The sequence below is a fragment of the Trichosurus vulpecula genome, chromosome 2, assembly GCF_011100635.1.
Source record: "Trichosurus vulpecula isolate mTriVul1 chromosome 2, mTriVul1.pri, whole genome shotgun sequence".
Lineage (NCBI taxonomy): Eukaryota > Metazoa > Chordata > Mammalia > Diprotodontia > Phalangeridae > Trichosurus > Trichosurus vulpecula.
In genome coordinates this window covers 323,751,048-323,769,681 of record NC_050574.1, presented here as the reverse complement: position 1 = coordinate 323,769,681, position 18,634 = coordinate 323,751,048, and the positions used below count along the sequence as shown (strand labels likewise).

Here is an 18,634-nt window from a genome sequence, read left to right as displayed (position 1 = left end):
CGCCGGCGCAGTGAGACAAGGTGGGGAACCAAGTAGGCAGGTCACCAGCACAAAGATGGCGGTTGCACTGCGGGCAGTGGCGGCAGGGACCGTCCGCTGCGCTCTGGTGAGCAGTACCAAGGGCTGGACGGCACAGGCCCGGAGATACTGCAGCCAGCCCGTCACGGTTAATGAGCGCATCAAACGGAAACGCCAAGCAGCACTGCTCGGAGGCGGTCAGTCCCGTATTGATGCGCAGCACAAACGGGTGAGTCTGAAGGACGCCAAGCCTTAGGCTCCGCCTCTAGCCGCTCCTGGCCTATTACTACGCGGCGTGCGCGGAGACGCCCACTGCGAGCCAGCCAATCAGCGAAATGTAGTCGGGGAGGTGTTTCCCACTTTTCCATGTGTTTAGGTTAAAGGGACTCTGCTCCTCCCCGTCTCCCTCCCCCGCCCTAGCCCCGCCGGAATCCTACGTTACAGTTACTTTAAAAGTACCTTCACCTTTTTTTTTCTTTTTTTTTTTTGGCCTTCCAAGTGTGTGTGGAGGTAGCTGAGAGGCATTTGTTTGAGTCTCACAGACCTACAAGCTGAGGCATCCAGACAGGTTGGGACAGGTGGAGGCCTAGAGCCAGGAGCGTAGGAAGAGCCGGGGATGGGGGATGGCATAAAGATGCTTTGCTTGCAACCCCCTCCTTTTATGCATGAGGAAGGGAGGCCCTGAGAGCGTGCCCCCCTCGTCCCTGGTGCGCTGAGGGCACCCCCAGGGTCCTTTCCACCTCTCCTGTCTGCCAGCGGTGCAGCTTCACCCCACTTGCCCCACACGCTGATTGTGTGAGTGGAGAGGGCACTGAATTTGAACTCATAGAATCCCTCACGCGTCTAACAACTTCTGGCACCTAAAATTTTTTTTTTTCAATCAACAAGCATTTTATTTTCTTTCCCAACCCATGGGGGAGGGGGGAAAACAGCAAATCCAAACCCCTGTAATAAATTATGCATAGTCAAATAGAACAAATTCCCTGGTTGGATACATTTTTGAATCTGTCCCATTCTGTACATTGAGTCCTGATATAGCCTCTCAGTCCGGAGGAATTGAGTAACATGCTTCTTCATAGATCCTCCGAAATTATGATTGGTCATTGCATTGATCAGAGTTCTTTATTTTTTATTATAAAACTTTTTCGTAATATAAAATTTTTTAAAAAATAAAAGTTCCTATTTTATTTTTTTGGATTAACAAATTTATGTTCCCTCCCACTTTACCCCTTCATTGGAAAAATAAAATCCATACTTATACCAAATATGCATAGTCAAGCTGAACAGATTCCCTTAGTAATAATTTTCAGAAAGGAATAACTTATTTTGCACCTTGAGCCCCTCACTTTTATGGAGAGGTAAATAACATGCTTCCTCCTGAGTCCTCTGGATGATCATGGCATCGATCGGATTTCTTTCAAAGTTATTTATCTTTACAATGTTGTTACTGTATAACTTGTTCAGTCTGTGTCAGGTCATACACGTTTTCCCCAGGTTTCTGCAAAGCAGTCACCTTCATAATTTCTTAGCGTCCACTAATATTCCATTGAGGTAATTTGCTTTAATTTGTTAAGCCATTCCTCAACTGATGGGGGCACCCCCTGAGTTTCCAGTTCTTTGCAATGACAAAAAGAGCCGATGTAAATATTTTTGTACATCTGACTCTCTCTCTTTTGATTTCATTGGAGTATAGGCCTTAGTGGATTAAAGGATGTGCACAAGTTAGTGATTTGGGGGGATAGTTTAGAACTGTTTCCACAACGTCTTGCCAGAAATCTAGATCATTTCACAACTCCACCTTAGGGTCTTAGTGTGCCTGTTTTCCTGAAGTTACGCTAACAATCATAATTTTCTAATTTGTCATCTTTGCCAATCTGTTGGACAGGAAGTAAAATTTCATAGTTGCTTTAATTAGCAATTCTCTAGTTATTCGTGATTTGGGACATTTTTTTATATGTCCGTTTATGGCTTGGACTTCTTTTGAGAGCTGCCTGTCCTATCCTTTAACCATTTAACTATTAGATAGTGGCTCTGGTTCTTAGATACTTCAGTATCTTATATGTCTTGGCTATAAAAAAAAAACTTACTGCAAAGATTATTTGCCAATTAACTGTTTCCCTTCAAATTTTAACTGCACTGATTTGTTTGTGCAAAACCTTTCAAATTTTATGTAATTAAAATTGTCTTTTTCAGTTTTTGTGATCTTTAGTATCTCAGTTTCATCATGGGCTCTTCCCTTATGCGTAGTTACAAAAAGTATTTCCTTATTTGATCCTCTGGTTTGTTTATGTGACCTTAAAAATAGGTAAGCCATGTTATCATTTGGAGCTTGTCTTTGTATGTGGTGTGAGATGTTTGTCTAAACCTAATTTCTATCAGACTGGGAAAATAGCATTTTAACCTGTATCTTAGCCAGGGCAGGTCAAATAGGGTAGTCACGTTTATGGTGGTGGGGACCAGGGAAAGGGAGTACAGATGGGTAAAGAGTGATAGAAGGGAAGACATGGTCACTTACAAGCCAATTTTTCCTTGTTTTTCCTTGCATGATTTACAGACTGATTTATTCAGGGCGTTTTGTGTGTTTTTAATTTCAGGGAAAATTAACAGCCAGAGAGCGAATCAGTGTCTTGTTGGACCCGGGGAGTTTTGTTGAAAGTGACATGTTTGTAGAACACAGATGTGCCGATTTTGGAATGGCGTCTGATAAAAATAAGGTATTTATTCAGAATTATGGTATGTATAATTCTACTACACGGATATTATTACATCTACTTATCTACTCTACTCACAGCCCTCTTGTACAATGGGAAAAGGGCTGGCCTCAGTCCCAAAGGCCTAGGGTCAAGTTCCGTCTCTACTACAAACCACAAGTCACTCAACCTCTGAGCTCCCTGAGTAATTCTCCGAGGTTTGAGGTTACAGAAACAGTTGCTGATTTCCACTGGCAGAGGGAAATCACTGATGAAATCACAGGTCCAGGCAAAAAAAAAATAATCCCTGCTATACAGTAGTGAATGGATGAGTCTTTCCCCTGGGGTCCAGGTATTCAGTAAATGTTTAGTCCTGGTGTAGGGCACTTATAGGACAGACACGTCAGAGGAAGGTTCCCTAGATGACTCAGGTCCCCTTTTGGACTCTTGATTGATCTAATATGTGTCAGTTTTGTGTTTTGGAGGAGCTCGAGTCAGAGTTCCCCTTAAAGCAGTCTCTTCTTTTAGGCTTGCATATCGTTTGACAGTTCATCCCCGTAATACATTTTCATAAGCAACGTCTCCTTTGTTTGCTTAGATTTTTGGCACTGTAGAAAAAGGGTCCTGGAACAAATGTCCAAAATAGCGTTTTAGTTTCATTCTGACTTGGCTGAGCAAACAGAGCAAAGCAAATCACAAAGTTTGACCCCTACATATATATTTTTTAACTTAACCAGAAATGGAAATACAACGCGTTTATTTAATGGACGCTGTGTACACTGCTGGGCCCTGGGGGAGAGACAAAGGTTAGGGAAGGAGAGCTCAATAAGATATTCCCTGTGGAGTTTTTTGTTTGTTTTGTTTGTTTTATACTAAATGAATCATAACTCAATTTTCATAGCTCTCTAGCAGTTACATAACTAGATGTATAGTTCTCTGTGCTTAACTTTATAACATTACGCTTGGTCTGGTTTTTCCAGGTGCGGGTCTGCTGTAGTCTGTGTCTGGGAAATTGTCTTAACACCTTGGTGGGATTTACATTAGTCTTTTGGGGAGAATTCTCACTGATTGTTGAAATTCCTTGTAAAATGGTGGCTTTCCTTTTGAGAAAACACCTTGTTTGGTTTTTTACTTTAAAAAAAATGTTAAGAACCGTAACTATCAGCATTTGCTGAGAACTTTTGCAACCCTGAGACTCTGTGATGATATGAATTGATGATTCTAGACCTCCAGCTTCAAGGGAGCTTCATGCTTTCAGGAGCAGGTTTAACCTAAAAACTATCCTACTAGTTCTTGTTTCTTTTTTTTTTTACATTTTTTTTTCCAGGGCAGGGCAGTTGGGGTTAAGTGACTCGCCCAAGGTCACACAGCTAGTAAATGTGTCAAGTGCCTGAGGCCAAATTTTGAAATCAGGTCCTGCTGACTCCAGGGCTGGTGCTCTTCTCACTGCACCACCTGGCTGCCCCAGTGTAATTGCATTCGTGGAGCTCACAGGTGTTTTGTGTTCATCCTTCATAACTACATTCCAAGTGATCCTCTGTGGGGTTGTTTTAGCTTTCATTTTTCTTTTTTATTACAAAGCAGCAACCAAGTTTGTTAAAATAGATGGCACTTATGTCTTGACTCTTATGTCCTTTGATTTCTTTTCCCTGCAGTTTCCTGGGGACAGTGTGGTAACTGGCCAGGGCCGGATCAATGGAAGATTGGTTTATGTCTTCAGTCAGGTACAGTATATTCATTGTGAACATTCAGTCATTCCATCTAGCTGTAACTTGATGTAATACATTTAAATTTAGCAGTCTAAAAGGAGAAGGGAGCAAGAAAGGAATTTATCAGGTGGTCTTGAGGAAGTGAAACTTCTGCTTTTGGGTGGGTAGATTTGTAATGGGGGAGAGCTATCTAAAGGCCGTGGTTATTTTCTCAGAGAGGTGGGGGACTGTGGGTGCTGTGTCATATATACGTTCAGACGTGATCACACTGCGTTGGTCAATTTTGCATAACTGCTTTTCTTTTTCTGGTGAGGATGGAAACAAACAGGATATAAATATAAAGTCATCAATAAAACTTAGTAAAAATTAAGGCCATAATTAAAAATCTGTAAAGGTAGAGGTTAGCCACAAGGTGGAGTTATAGTAGAATGTGAATGGACTGTTAACAGATGCTCAATGAATAAGTGAAGGAATGAATAGAAGTAACAAGTGCATGGCTCAGGAATTTTTCTTGGGGGAAATACATGTCTTTAGCAGAGCATTATGTTTTAAGGTGATTCCCACAGCAGAATGGGTGTTATGCTGTGGTATCGATTCTAGAGATTGTGAATTTTCTTCTGGAGGGAGGTAGTGAGTGAAGTAACGCTCCAAATGGAGGATGTCTTGGAATAGAGAATATCTCCCAGGTATGCTGCTGTGTCCGTAATCCTAGTCATATAACTATGGTATTTGTCTTAGCTAAGAAATTGAATAGTAAAAGCATGCGCTCCCTTGAAAGTCTTCATAATCATAGTTGTTATCAGGCCACAGGAAATAAATAGCTTTTTCCAGGTGGATGTTTTTGGGGAAAGAAAATTTAAATATGGGTAATACTTTACTTTAGTGCCCTTCTAGGTCTAAAATTAGTTTAGAAAAATAAAATACGTTATGTATATCTTGGTTTTCCCATGAAATCAAGTAGGTTTGGTATATTAAATATATAGTAATAACAGTAATCATTATAGTTAGCATTTATTTAATGCTTTAAGGTTTGCCAAATGCTATACAAATGTTACCTCATTTTATCCTCACAGCAACTGTAGGAGGTAGGTGCTATTGTTATCCCCACTTTACAGATGAAGAAACTGAGGCAGACAGATTTTTTTTTTTTTGGTAACTTGCCCAGAGACATATAGCTAGTAGAGATTTGAACTCAAGTCTTTCTAAGGCTAGGCCCAGCACTCCCAACTACTGTGCCACTAGCAGCCTATATAATTTATTGAAGTGTGAGTTATTTAGGCAATAATTACAGCTATACTGACTCAATTAGCTTGAAAACATTTCATTTTGGGAGTCCAAATGGCGCTGTAAGCCATCATCTTCAAAGAGTCAAGCATCTTTATTTTTTTTGCTAATTTATGAAAAGTGGGTAAAAAAAAAACTTGAATAGGGAGAAACCATCAATGTCAGAGGGGCAGACAAAAGCATGTTTTCTGGATCCCATCACCTCTTCTGTGTCAGAATGCTACAGAAAGTGTGTTATTTGAGAAAATTAAAGGAAGGGGCAGAAATCCCCAATGCATTTGCCACATTGTGATAATCTCTCTTTTCCCAAGCTCTCCCTGGCAGTTTCTGCTGCTTCTGATGGTTCATTTTTATCATCTTCAAAGAACTTGTGAAAACTGAAGATCAGCTTGGACTGTGACAAGCTTCTCTAGATTTTTTCTCACGTTCATTTGCCTCTTGATCTGGTGTACTTCCACATAGAGACCAGATCCTTGCACCTGTTTCAGCAGCAGCTGAGAACCCAGCTAGAGGTCCAGCTAGAGGAGAGGGCTGAGAGGTGGGACCAATGGGAGCCACATACTTCAGCATGTTCTGAATTTCTCGACCTTTGAAGCCCTAAGGGAGAGGAAGGGCCTGGGATGTAGAAGACCCAAGTTCCCATCTTAGTCCCTTCATAGCAAAGCTACTTCCTTAACCATTTCCTGCCCCAGTTTTCTCTCTTGTAATATGGGGAGATAATATTGGCACCACTAACTCATAGGTCATTGTGAGGAGAGTGCTTGGCAAACTCTGAAGTGCTCCATAGATGTGTGTGTGGACAGCTGGTTTCACCCACCGCTCTGGCCTTGTTTATATTTTTGCCTTTGGTTGTAAGGATACAACTCCCTCTGCATTTAGTCCTTTGAGGCCTACTCGGGATGGGAGGGTAGCTACTAAAAGCCTTTAACCAGATCAGCCGAAGTTAGCTAGAGGAAACTGGCTATCAAAGAGGACACCGCATCTGAGAAGCAGTATGGGCATCCGGAGTCAAAAAGACCTGGGTTCAAATCCTGTCCTTAAAACACTTAACCAGTCGTGTTAACTCTGGGCAAGTCTCTTAACTTCTCCGTGAGTCAGTTTTCTCTGCTGTACAAAAAGTGGCTTGGGCTGGATGGTCTCTAAAGTGCCTTCCAGCTCTAAATCTATGGCCCTGTGGTTCTTCTCTTGTGAAAATGGCCTGATTTCAGTATGGGGGAGTTGTAATTTTCTATGGTAAATAATTTTAATAATAATAATGATATGTGCCAGTTATATAGCGGCTGCCGTGCCAGGCACTGTGTTAAGTGTCTTACAATTATTATCTCATATCATCCTCACAGCAACCCTGGGAGGCAGGTGCCGTTATTATCCCCATTTTACAGGTGAGGGAACTAAAGCAAGCAGAGGATAAGGGACATATCCAGGGCCATACAGCTAGTATGTGTCTGAGGCTGGATTTGAACTTAGGTTTTCCTTCCTCTAGGCCTGGTGCTATATCTACTTCATCACCCAGCTGCCCCTAATTTTACATATGTTTTCATATTACATAGCTGTCAGAATCATCTTTGGGAATGAAAAGCTGGATAGCAACAAGATGGGAATATCCTGTCTTAAATACTTGGTTAATTATTTGAAAATAATTCATAATACAAAATTTTTCCAAGATAAAGAAAAGTTCCTAAAAGCCCTTGGGAAAAATGAAGAGCAAAAACCTTTTCCCTTAACCCCCTCCCCCCCAACCTTGTACAAATTTTAATGATCATTTTCTCCATTTTTTTTTTTAAGGATTTTACAGTGTTTGGAGGAAGCCTGTCAGGAGCTCACGCCCAGAAGATTTGTAAAGTAAATATTTAGCCACCAAAAAAAGCCCGACTCTTTTGGTTGTACTTTAAGTCAGTCTATTGAAATGTAAAACAGCCCTTGATGGCCCTCAGGGGTCTAATTGAACCTCTCATGGTTCAGTAACAATGTCAGCCTGTGACATAGAAGCCCAGGAGCAGAAAGAAAAACAGTTTGGTGAGATTTGGGGTTGAGGATAAAAATGATGTCGTTGCCTTGTGGCGTCTAAAGTACCTTTTATCTATCAGGGGTATCTGGGTCATAGGAAGAGGATTTGTCATGGGCTGCAGACAAGGAAGAAAAAGACTCAGTCTGGGATCAAGCACAACCTAGGCTTTGGTTGCCACGTCCATTCAGCAGGGTTACTGCCCGCTCCATCATATGTGCTTTTGAACAAGTAATCATGTTAGCTGATTACGTACACCAAAAAAAATGATCGGTTACTGAATGCACTGAAAAAGCATTTAGACGGATGTTTTTAAAAGCAGTCATCCCTTACACATGGAAGGCGTGGCACCCCTACAATCTGAAAAATCCTTGTAAAATTCTTTGGACTTCCCTTCATACCAGAGAAGAAGTCTGAATTATTGTGGTATTAAAAGAATTTTTATACAATTATAAAATAATATTATACAAGGCATTTCTGAGTTTCTCACCTTTTTCTGTGCCACCTGCTTGCCTTTGCATGTCATCTGAAGCTTCCACAAACTTCCCAATAATTCCCATTTAATTTCTTATGCCACTGTTGATTAGGGAAGTTAGAATGTGGAAGGGATAACTGTACTTACCACAGGAAAGTAGATTTCTCTCTCTTGTAAATTTAGGGAATGAGCTAAGGTACCCAGGGGCTTTTTAAAGGTTTGGTGTAGCCTTTTAAATACTTTTAAATACAGTGCTTCACTGTTCTTCCTTCTGTGAAGGTATTTAGTTAATAAAATGAACTAAACTGACGTTCTTTTTGACAACTTGGTAAACCATGAAAAACGAACATGTGTTAATAAAATGCTGTGTGTTCATTAAATGCCAGTGGACAATGATGAAATGTTGCTATAACACAAGTCTTTGTGCTCCCTGCAGATCATGGATCAAGCTATGCTGGTTGGGGCTCCTGTGATTGGACTGAATGATTCTGGAGGAGCTCGGATCCAAGAAGGGGTGGAATCCTTGGCTGGTTATGCTGACATATTTTTGGTAAGAGACTCAATTTGAAGACAATGAAGTTAAGGCATTGTTCAGTCTTTGGTTATCTCACTATCTCTCTTGAATTTTCCCCTGTTTTAATGGATTTGCTCTGTTAATATATATTCTCAGTTTTGCAGAGATTTCTTGTCAATGGTAATGAATTGGGGGAAAGTGTGTTCATAGGTAGGGATGCTTTATTTCTTTTTTGAGAGTGTTGTATTGTAGATTGGGGTGGGGAACCTGCGGCCTTGAAGCCACATGTGCCCTTCAAGTTTTTTTTTTTTAATTTTTTTTTTTTTACTCATTCCTCCTCACCTGCCCCCTCTTCCCTTCCTAGAGAACCACTTTTTCTTGCCACTTTTATGTGAGATAATTTACCCCATTCTATCTCTCCCTTTCTCCCTCTCTCAATATATTCCTCTCTTATCCCTTAATTTGATTTTATTTTTTTAGATATCATTCCTTCATATTCAACTCACTCTGTGCCCTCTGTGTGTATATATATACATACATACACACACACATATATACACACACCTACATATATACATACATAGACACACACACATATATATGTATACACACACACACACACACACACACACACACACACACACATATATATGCATATTCCTTTCAGCTACTATGATATTGAGGTCTCATGAATCATACAGATCATCTTTCCATGTAGGAATGTAAACAAAACAGTTCAACTTTAGTAAGTCCCTTATGATTTCTCTTTCCTGTTTACCTTTTCATGCTTCTCTTGATTCTTGTGTTTGAAAGTCAAATTTTCTATTCAGCTCTGGTCTTTTCACTGAGAAAGCTTGAAAGTCCTCTATTTTATTGAAAGTCCATATTTTGACTTGGAGCATGATACTCAGTTTTGATGGGTAGGTGATTCTTGGTTTTAATCCTAGCTCCATTGACCTCCGGAATATTGTATTCCAAGCCCTTCGGTCCCTTAATGTGGAAGCTGCCAGATCCTGTGTTATTCTGATTGTTTTTCCACAATACTCAAATTGTTTCTTTCTGGCTGCTTGCAGTATTTTCTCCTTGATCTGGGAGCTCTGGAATTTGGCAACAATATTCCTAGGAGTTTTCTTTTTGGGATCTATTTGAGGAGGCGATTGGTGGATTCTTTCAATTTCTATTTTGCCCTGTGACTCTAGAATATCAGGGCAGTTCTCCTTGATAATTTCTTGAAAGATGATATCTAGGCTCTTTTTTTGATCATGGCTTTCAGGTAGTCCAATAATTTTTAAATTATCTCTCCTGGACCTATTTTCCAGGTCAGTGATTTTTCCAATGAGATATTTCACATTGTCTTCCACTTTTTCATTCCTTTGGTTCTGTTTTATAATATCTCAATTTCTCATCAAGTCACTAGCTTCCACTTGTTCCAATCTCATTTTTATGGTGGTATTTTCTTCAGTGGTCTTTTGGACTTCCTTTTCCATTTGGCTAATTCTGCCTTTCAAGGCATTCTTCTCCTCATTGGCTTTTTGGAGCTCTTTTGACATTTGAGTTAGTCTATTTTTTAAAGTGTTGTTTTCTTCAATATTTTTTTCAGTATTTTTTTGGGTCTCCTTTAGCAAGTCATTTGCTTGTTTTTCATGGTTTTCTCGCATCCTCCTCATTTCTCTTCCCAATTTTTCCTCTACTTCTCTAACTTGCTTTTCCAACTCCTTTTTGAGCTCTTCCATGGCCTGAGAGCAGTTCATGTTTTTCTTGGAGGCTTTTGGTGTAGGCTCTTTGACTTTGTTGAATTCTTTAGGCTGTATGTTTTGGTCTTCTTTGTCAACAAAGAAAGATTCCAAAGTCTAAGACTGAATCTGAGTGCATTTTTGCTGCCTGGCCATGTTCCCAGCCAACTTACTTGACCCTTGAGTTTTTCGTCGGGGTATGACTGCTTGTAGAGCAAAGAGTACTTTGTTCCAAGCTTGAGGGGATGCGCTGTTGATTTCAGAGCTATTTCTATACAGCCAGCTCTGCCACACTAGCACTCCTCCGTCCTCAAGAACCACCAACCCGGACCTGACGCAAATCTTCAGCAGGCTCTGCACTCCTGCTCTCATCCACCACTTAATTCGTCCCACCACATGGGCCTGGGACTGGAAGTAACTGCAGCTGTAGTTCTGTAGCTGCACCTCCCCCGCTGCCCCTGGGGCAGTGGCCGAACTGTGAATTCTGTCCCCCCGCAGCTTTTCCCACTAGCCTTCTCTGTTGTCTTTGGCGTTTGTGGGTTAAGAGGTCTGGTAACTGCCACAGCTCACTGATTCAGGGCGCTAGGGCCTGTTCCAGCCTGCTGCGGGTCTGGGTGGTCCTGCTGCTGCCCACGCTGAGCTCCTCTGCCCTCTGCTCCGTCTGTGATAGACCTCATCCAGCGACCATCCAGGCTGTCCTGGGCTAGATCCCTGCTTCCCTCTGCTATTTTGTGGGTTCTGCAGTTCTAGAATTTTTTCAGAGCCATTTTTTATAGATTTTTGGAGGGACCTGGCGGGGAGCTCATGCAAGTCCTTGCTTTTCAGTTGCCATCTTGGCTCCGCTCCCGGAACTCAACTGCCCTTCAAGTTTTACAGAATGAATCCTTTTATTAAGGGGATTGTTCTGTGAAATTGTGGATTCTGTGAAATTTGGATTCAGTCAAAGGGCCACACTTGAAGACCCAGAGGGCCATGTGTGGCCTCAAGGCCACAGGTTCCCCACTCTGTTCTAGATTAAACATCTATAATTTCAAATTTAAGAATAAAGAATAAAACTTTATTCAGTAATTAGAATTACGTTTTCAAATGTATTTAAATTTTTCTTTACACCTAGTTTGGGTAGGGTTGGGGGAGAGACTAGAGGAGGGGAAGAAAGGGAGAGAGGAAGAAAGAGAGAGTTTCATTTTACTAACTAAATAGCTTCACAAAAAGAGGCATAGTGAAATATATTTCAAGAGAGTAAGAGGAGTATAAGTAAGAAGAGGTAGAGATCTCAACAAACAGATAGCTATAGAAAAGGAGAGAGAGAGGAAAATATTAAAGCAGGTAGGCTCTAGAGCAGGGGTTCTTTTTTTCTTTTTTAAGAGTATTTCTTTTTTCCAATTACATGTAAAGATAGTTTTCAACATTCATTTTTGTAAGATTTTGAGTTCCAAATTTTTCTCCCTTCTTCTCTTCCCTCCCCTCTTCCCAAGACAGCAAGCAGTCTGATGTAGGTTATACATGTACAAGCATATTAAACATATTTGCACATTAGTCATGTTGTGAAAGAAGAATCAGAACAAAAGGGAAAAACCATGAGAAAGAAAAAACAAAAAAAAAAGTGAAAATAGTCTGCTTCAATCTGCATTCAGATTCCATAGTTCTTTCTCTGGATGTGGATGGCATTTTCCATCATGAGTCTTTTGGAATTGTCTTGGATGATTGCATTGCTGAGAAGAGCTAAGTCAGTCAAAATTGATTGTCACACAGTGCTGCTCTTACTGTGTACAATGTTCTCCTGGTTCTGCTCACTTTACTCAGCATCAGTTGATGTAAGTCTTTCCAGGTTTTTCTGAAATCTGCCTGCTCATCCTTTCTTAGAACACAATAGTATTCCATTATATTCATATACCGCAGCTTGTTCAGCCATTCCCCAATTGATGGATGTCTCCTCAATTTCCAGTTCTTGGCCACCACAAAAAGAGCTGCTATAAATATTTTTGTACATGGGGGTCCTTTTCCCTTTTTTGTGATCTTTTTGGCATACAGACCTAGTAGTGGTATTGCTGGATCTAAAGGTATACACAGATTTATAGTCGTTTGAGCATAGTTCCAAATTGTAGAGCAGGGGTTTTTAGCCTTTTTTTCTGTGATGGACTCTTTTGGCAGTCTGGTGAAACCTATGGAACTTTTTCCAGGATAATGTTATTAAATACATAATCCTTTATGAAGGAAACCAATTATATTGAAATTCAGTTAACAGTATATTTAAAAATATTGTCAGATACTCTTGTTATATCTTAACTTTCCCTTGGACTATAATATGAATGTTACTATCACAGATGTTTGAAATAAATCAACTAACTACTATTTATTGAATATTTAATATGCTGATGTGCTTATTAGCCAGTTCATCACTACTTGCGGCTGTCCAGTTGTGAAGTCATTGTGGTTCGATGGACAGTGCTCAGCATTTGAAGATAGAGGGCTTGAGTTTGAATCCTGCCTCTGCTTCTTAAAACCTATGTGGCTTTGGGGCAAATAATTTAATGTCTCTGGTCCTCAGTTTTTTCACCTATAAAAGGAGGGGGCTGGGCCAGATGACCTCTGAGGTCCTCTTCTAGATCTGAATCTATCATCCTGGGAACTGTTCTTTATTCTTTAAAATCAAGCTATAAGTCAATCCTCTGAATGCAAAAGTTGTAGCTGTTTATCGGGGGAGACTTTTTCCCTGGGATTTATTGACAGTGACTAGAACAAAATTAGTCTACGGACCAAAAACAAAATTAAGTGGAGAGCCAGATTTAGCTCATTGGTTTGACACATTCTCCTTAACCTTTCTTTGCTGTCTTCTACCCCCATCCCAGTAGAGAAAAGGGACATTAATTACATTTACATTTGAAAATTGCCTAAGAATTTACATAGGTCAGGGGCAAGGATTGCATGATTGTAAAAGTTTTGAGTTGGAAGCTTAGCTTGGAGGTCATTTATGCTAATGTATCACTATAAAATGTATGACCTGCATTATGAAAGAATCTTGGAAATAACAAGGTTCTTTATTACAGTTTTTAAAATTGTTCAATTTAAATTCAGCAAATATTTATTAAGTGCTTACTCTATTCAAGGCACTAGAGATACAAAGAAATTAAATAGTCCCTAACTTCAACAAGCTCATATTCTAATTATTAGGATAATTATTAGAAAGACTTGGACAAAAAAACCTAATGCATATGAAACACTAAGCAGTTTACAGAACTCCATGTTGTCTTCAGAATGCACATATAACTGGGTTTTACAATACTATGCAAGTCTATGGCCGTTTTTTCTAATTTGTTTAAAGTCATAAACAGGCAACCATGAGCAACTCTGAATGTTGTTTATGTGAACAATATTTAATGTAATCAAAATTCAGAGCAAATTTAATCTGACACTTATTTAATGATACACATAATCACTGGGTGGTGTGGTAATTTTGTCTGTGGATGGCAGTGACTATAATTTCATGTAATTTCCACAGCCACACCTTTTTTCATTTTTTATCTTCTCACATCATTTGTTAAAGCCTTGTAATGAGGAGCAGTGCAGTTCAGTTTTCTCTTATATTTTAGACAGCTTGATTCTTATCCTCCATATAGAATCATATGTTATAAAACAAAGATTCTGCATTTCAGAAATAACTATGTAGAGAACCCTCAAAATCCAGCAAATAATTGGATCAGAGTAGTCATGTGCATGTATCTTCTTTGTTTAAAAATATTAATTTAAAAAGGATCTTAAAAAGAAATAAAAATAAAGAAAATAGAAAACAAAGATTCTGAATCTAACACCCCAACTGCTAGTGTTGCCTACATTCCTCATTTCCTCTGAGTAGCATTGGCCTCAGGCTTTCAGGGTTATGCTTCCTGCTATAATACTATTCTACCCTGTCTTTCTTTTTCTCACCTTCATCTGAGGATCCCAGAATGGGATTTGTATATGTTTCTATCTCCCCTATCTCCAGATATACTCTCTTCTGAGTGACCTTCCTGGAGTGGGATGGGGAAGACCCACGCCAATAGTGGTAGTGATACTAGAGATACTCTCATATATAGCAACACAGGAGAGGAAGGAGTATGTGGGTGAAGGGAAGGGACAAGAAAGGTAGGCGTTTAGGTAGGTAGGATTAGGTGGACTGCTCAGACCCCAGAGACTAAACTACAAAATCAAGCCATTGTGTTCCCAGCTTTCTAGAAAAGGTCTCCATTGGTCATAGCCAGTACTCTTCTGCTAAGGGAAGATGGGATGGTTTTTGGGAAAGAAGCCTTAAAACAGACTCTTCTCTGAGAAGAATAGCTAAATATAACAGACTTATTTTTAGGGTTTACCTTAAGTGCAATGTGATTTTAGAGGAAAGGAACAGAATCTTATGCTGAAAACCATCTCCCCCACCTACAGTACTTTGCTAATGTCTGAAATTTGTTTAAGAGGAGGCAAAGCTTTTCATTTCACACTGAGAGATAAAGGGCTTCTTGCATTGTTCCTAGTGGGGCTAAGGCTGGAGAGCAGGAGTTATTAACCTGTTTAGTGTCATAGCCTCCTTTTCACTACAACATTTTAAAGTGCATAAGCTCTTTTTGTGGTGCCAAAGAATTGTAAATTGAGGGGATGCCCATCAACTGGGGAATGGCTGAACAAGTTGTGGTATATGAATGTAATGGAATACTATTGTGCTCTAAGAAATGATGAGCAGGAAGATTTCAGAAGAACCTGGAAAGACTTACATGAACTGATGCTGAGTGAAGTGAGCAGAACCAAGAGAACACTGTACACAGTAACAGCAGCATTCTATGATGATCAACTATGATTAACTTAGCCCTTTTCAGCAATGCAATGATCCAAGACAATTCCAAAAGATTCATGATGGAAAATGCTATCCACACCCAGAAAAAGAACTATGAAGTCGGAATGCAGATTGAAGCATACTATTTTCACTTTTTATGTGTTTTGTGGCTTTCCCCTTTTGGTCTGATTTTTCTTTTACAACATGACTAATGTGGAAATATGTTTATATGATTGCATATGTATAACATATCAGATTGCTTACTGTCTTGGGGAAGGGGGACAGGAGAAAGGGAGAGAGAAAAAATTTGAAACTCAAAATCTTATAAAAAATGAATATTGAAAACTATCTTTGCATGTAATTGGAAAAAATACTATTTACCAAAACAATTTTTTAAGTACATAAAACAAAATACATGAGATTACAAAGGAAACCAATTATATTGATACAGTTATCCGAATATTTTTAAAAACCAAAATTTATGGACTCAGCCCTTGCGCTACAGTGAATAAGTTTGTCAAAGTATAAATGACTGATAGTGTAACTGTTTTTGTTTTGATAGAGGAATGAGATTAGAAAACCCAAAGTGAGAAAGCCAAGAGAGTAACTTAAATGTAGCCACTAAGGTGGTATTCTTTTTCCCTTCCACTGTCAATCATCACCATTTTCTCCTGCAGTTGACAGTCACTTGTCCCATTTCTGTGTTGTTTCCACGGGTTTGTGGAGCTTGAGCTGCTGAGTAAGAGGTGGAGGCAGATGGGAATGAAGAAGGACACTCTCTCCCCTCCCTCCAATCCCCAGGAAATGGACAGAATCCATAGTTGGAAAATTCATTTTACCTTCTAAAGACTTCCGTGGTGGTAAGGATCATGGTGGAATGAGATAGGAATTTGTCACTTTTTTCCCCAAGGTCAAGTGACCTACTCCCAGCCACTGATTCCCAAAGCCTTAATACCCCCTAAGTACTGGCTGCCTTGTCCCCTTTTATTCAATGATACTGTATTGTAAGATGTGCAAAAGAAATTGAGTATGACTTTATGTGAACAGTATCCAGGGCATTAATGTCTATAGGGCATTACCAGGTGATGCAAAAAAAGCTGATTAAAAAGACAAGGATTGAAGATGGTGGCTGGAAAGCAGGGACTTACATGAGCTCCTCACCACGTACCTCCAAAAACTTATAAAAATGGCTCTGAACAAATTCTAGAACTGCAGAACCCACAAATAGCAGAGGGAAGCAGGGCTCCAGCCCAGGACAGCTTGGATGGTCGCTGGGTATGGGTAAGGTCTATCACGCATGGAGCCAGAAGCAGAGTGGAGCAGAGCCCAGTGTGGGCTGCGACTGGACCAACCAGATGAGGAGCCGGGTGGAACAGGCCCTAGCGCCCTGAATCAGTGAGCTGTGGCAGTTACCAGACTTCTCAACCCACAAACACCAAAGAAAACAGAGAAGGTTAGTGGGAAGAGCTGCGGGGGACAGAGTGAAGGTTCGGCCACCATCCCGGGGGCAGCGAGGGAGGTGCAGCTGCAGAACTACAGCTGCAGTTGCTTCTGGCCCCAGGCCCACCTGGTGGGAGGAATTAAGTGGCAGATCAGAGCACGAGTGCAGAGCCTGCTGAACATCTGAGTCCAGTGCACGTTGGTGGTTCTTGGGGAAGGAGGAGCGCTGGTGTGGCAGAGCTGGCTGTGTAGAAATAGCTCTGAAAACAACAGCGCAACCCCTCAAGCTTGGAACAGAGTACTCTCTACTCTACAAGCAGTCATACCCCAACGAAAAACTCAAGGGTCAAGTAGTTGGCTGGGAACATGGCCAGGCAGCGAAAACACTCTCAGATTCAGACTCAGACTTTGGAATCTTTCTTTGGTGACAAAGAAGACCAAAACATATGGCCAGAAGAAGTCAACAAAGTCAAAGGGCTGTTTCAACAACCTGGCTAGCAGCTTCTGTGGGGGTATAAGATTCACCCACAGCCAGCACCCAGAAAGCTGCTAACAGCACAGGTTCTTTCGATCTGCTTAAGCAAGGAAAGCAAGGTGAAGGGATTGACAAGCTTACTTTTAATTCAAATATCATTCAGTTAGTTCAGGGCAAAATAAAACCAGCACCCTGAACTTCAAAACAAAATGCAGACAAATTACAGACATCAACAGACTTTGTCTGATTCAAGTCCCAACAGATAGTTACCAGAGTTCAACAAAGTTTCAACATCCAGGTTTACAAGCTGGAGGGCTCCTTAACTACAGCTGCCCGGAGTCTCCTCATCAACACCATCTCCAGAGCCCCGCACAAATGGCTCTGCCCTCCCTTCTTACAGGGCTTCAGACATCAAACATCATCTGAATCACCAGAGCTCAGGCTCTGGTGATTGGTTCTTGAGTTGGCCCCTCCCCTTAGGACCCTGAGGGGTTCACATCCACATGGATTACATTTACACCTAATGGGGTTTGGGCCTGGGGCTTAGCACCTAGTAAAGCTCACTGAGATAAATTGAGTCACTCAAAGAAAACAAAGGCCATTCTGGTTACACTCCACCCCTTGTTCTAGGATACATAATCTAATCAGCCATGTATCCTAGAACATACATTGTGATCCAATTACAAAGAAAACTAAAACATATCGTTCACAATAAAGCAAAACATGTCATTCAGTGACATTCCCAAATATTGGTTTACAATTCAAATGTGACCCACCCCTAGGTCCGAGCAAGATAATTTCTTCAATCAATCATTCCCAAAATAATTGTTAACTATTCAAATGTCTACCCCTAGATCAAAGCAAGTTAATCTCTTAAGCTCATAAAGTGTCCAAATAAAGTGCATCTTCAGCAGCACACTGCCATGGCAGGCTTCCACGTGGCACCCAAAGTCCCAATTTCAAAGAAAGAGTCCAAACAAAGTTCTTTTAGGGTCTGTTCTCCCCATTAAGTTTCAGGCCCCGGTTCTAAGTCCCAAGGGTCCGCTGGGCAATAAAGCCAACAGGGTGGGGTCCCTGGGAGTCCAAGGCACTTCCCCCACCCCAACAAAAACAAATCCATGCCTCCCTCCTGGATCCCAAGCAGCCCAAGCTGAAGGGACCAAAAAGGCAGACTCAGTGCCTTGCTGCAAAGTTTCCATCTTGCCCCAGGACTGGAATTCAGGCTCCTGGGTTCCAACTCCAGCTGGCCTCACCTGGCTTCTTCTGGAATCCCGATGTAGGTGGTTCCCCATCTTTGTGCTCACCTCACCAAAGTCAGCTGGAAAGCAGCTCACTGCTCTTACCTTTCCAAAGTTCTCATGCAGGCAATCTCTTGGATCAATATTTTGGCAGCCGCTGTCTGCTTCTTCTTTCTCATCAGCCCCTCCTGCCAAATCTGTAGGAAGGCCATTCTGCAACTCTCCAAGGCCATTCTCCACTCCTGTTTCAAA

General features: G+C 40.9%; 1 protein-coding gene across 1 annotated transcript in view; it reads left to right on the top strand.

The window, feature by feature from the left end:
- The window catches only part of PCCB (propionyl-CoA carboxylase subunit beta), a 68,723-nt gene continuing 50,089 nt past the window's right edge, over positions 1–18,634 (top strand). The window contains exons 1-5 of the mRNA XM_036746371.1: positions 1–247; positions 2,613–2,732; positions 4,364–4,432; positions 7,487–7,543; positions 8,618–8,731. Coding sequence (XP_036602266.1) covers positions 56–247; positions 2,613–2,732; positions 4,364–4,432; positions 7,487–7,543; positions 8,618–8,731 — 552 coding nt within the window. The 5' untranslated portion in view covers positions 1–55. The remainder of the gene's footprint in view (positions 248–2,612; positions 2,733–4,363; positions 4,433–7,486; positions 7,544–8,617; positions 8,732–18,634) is intronic.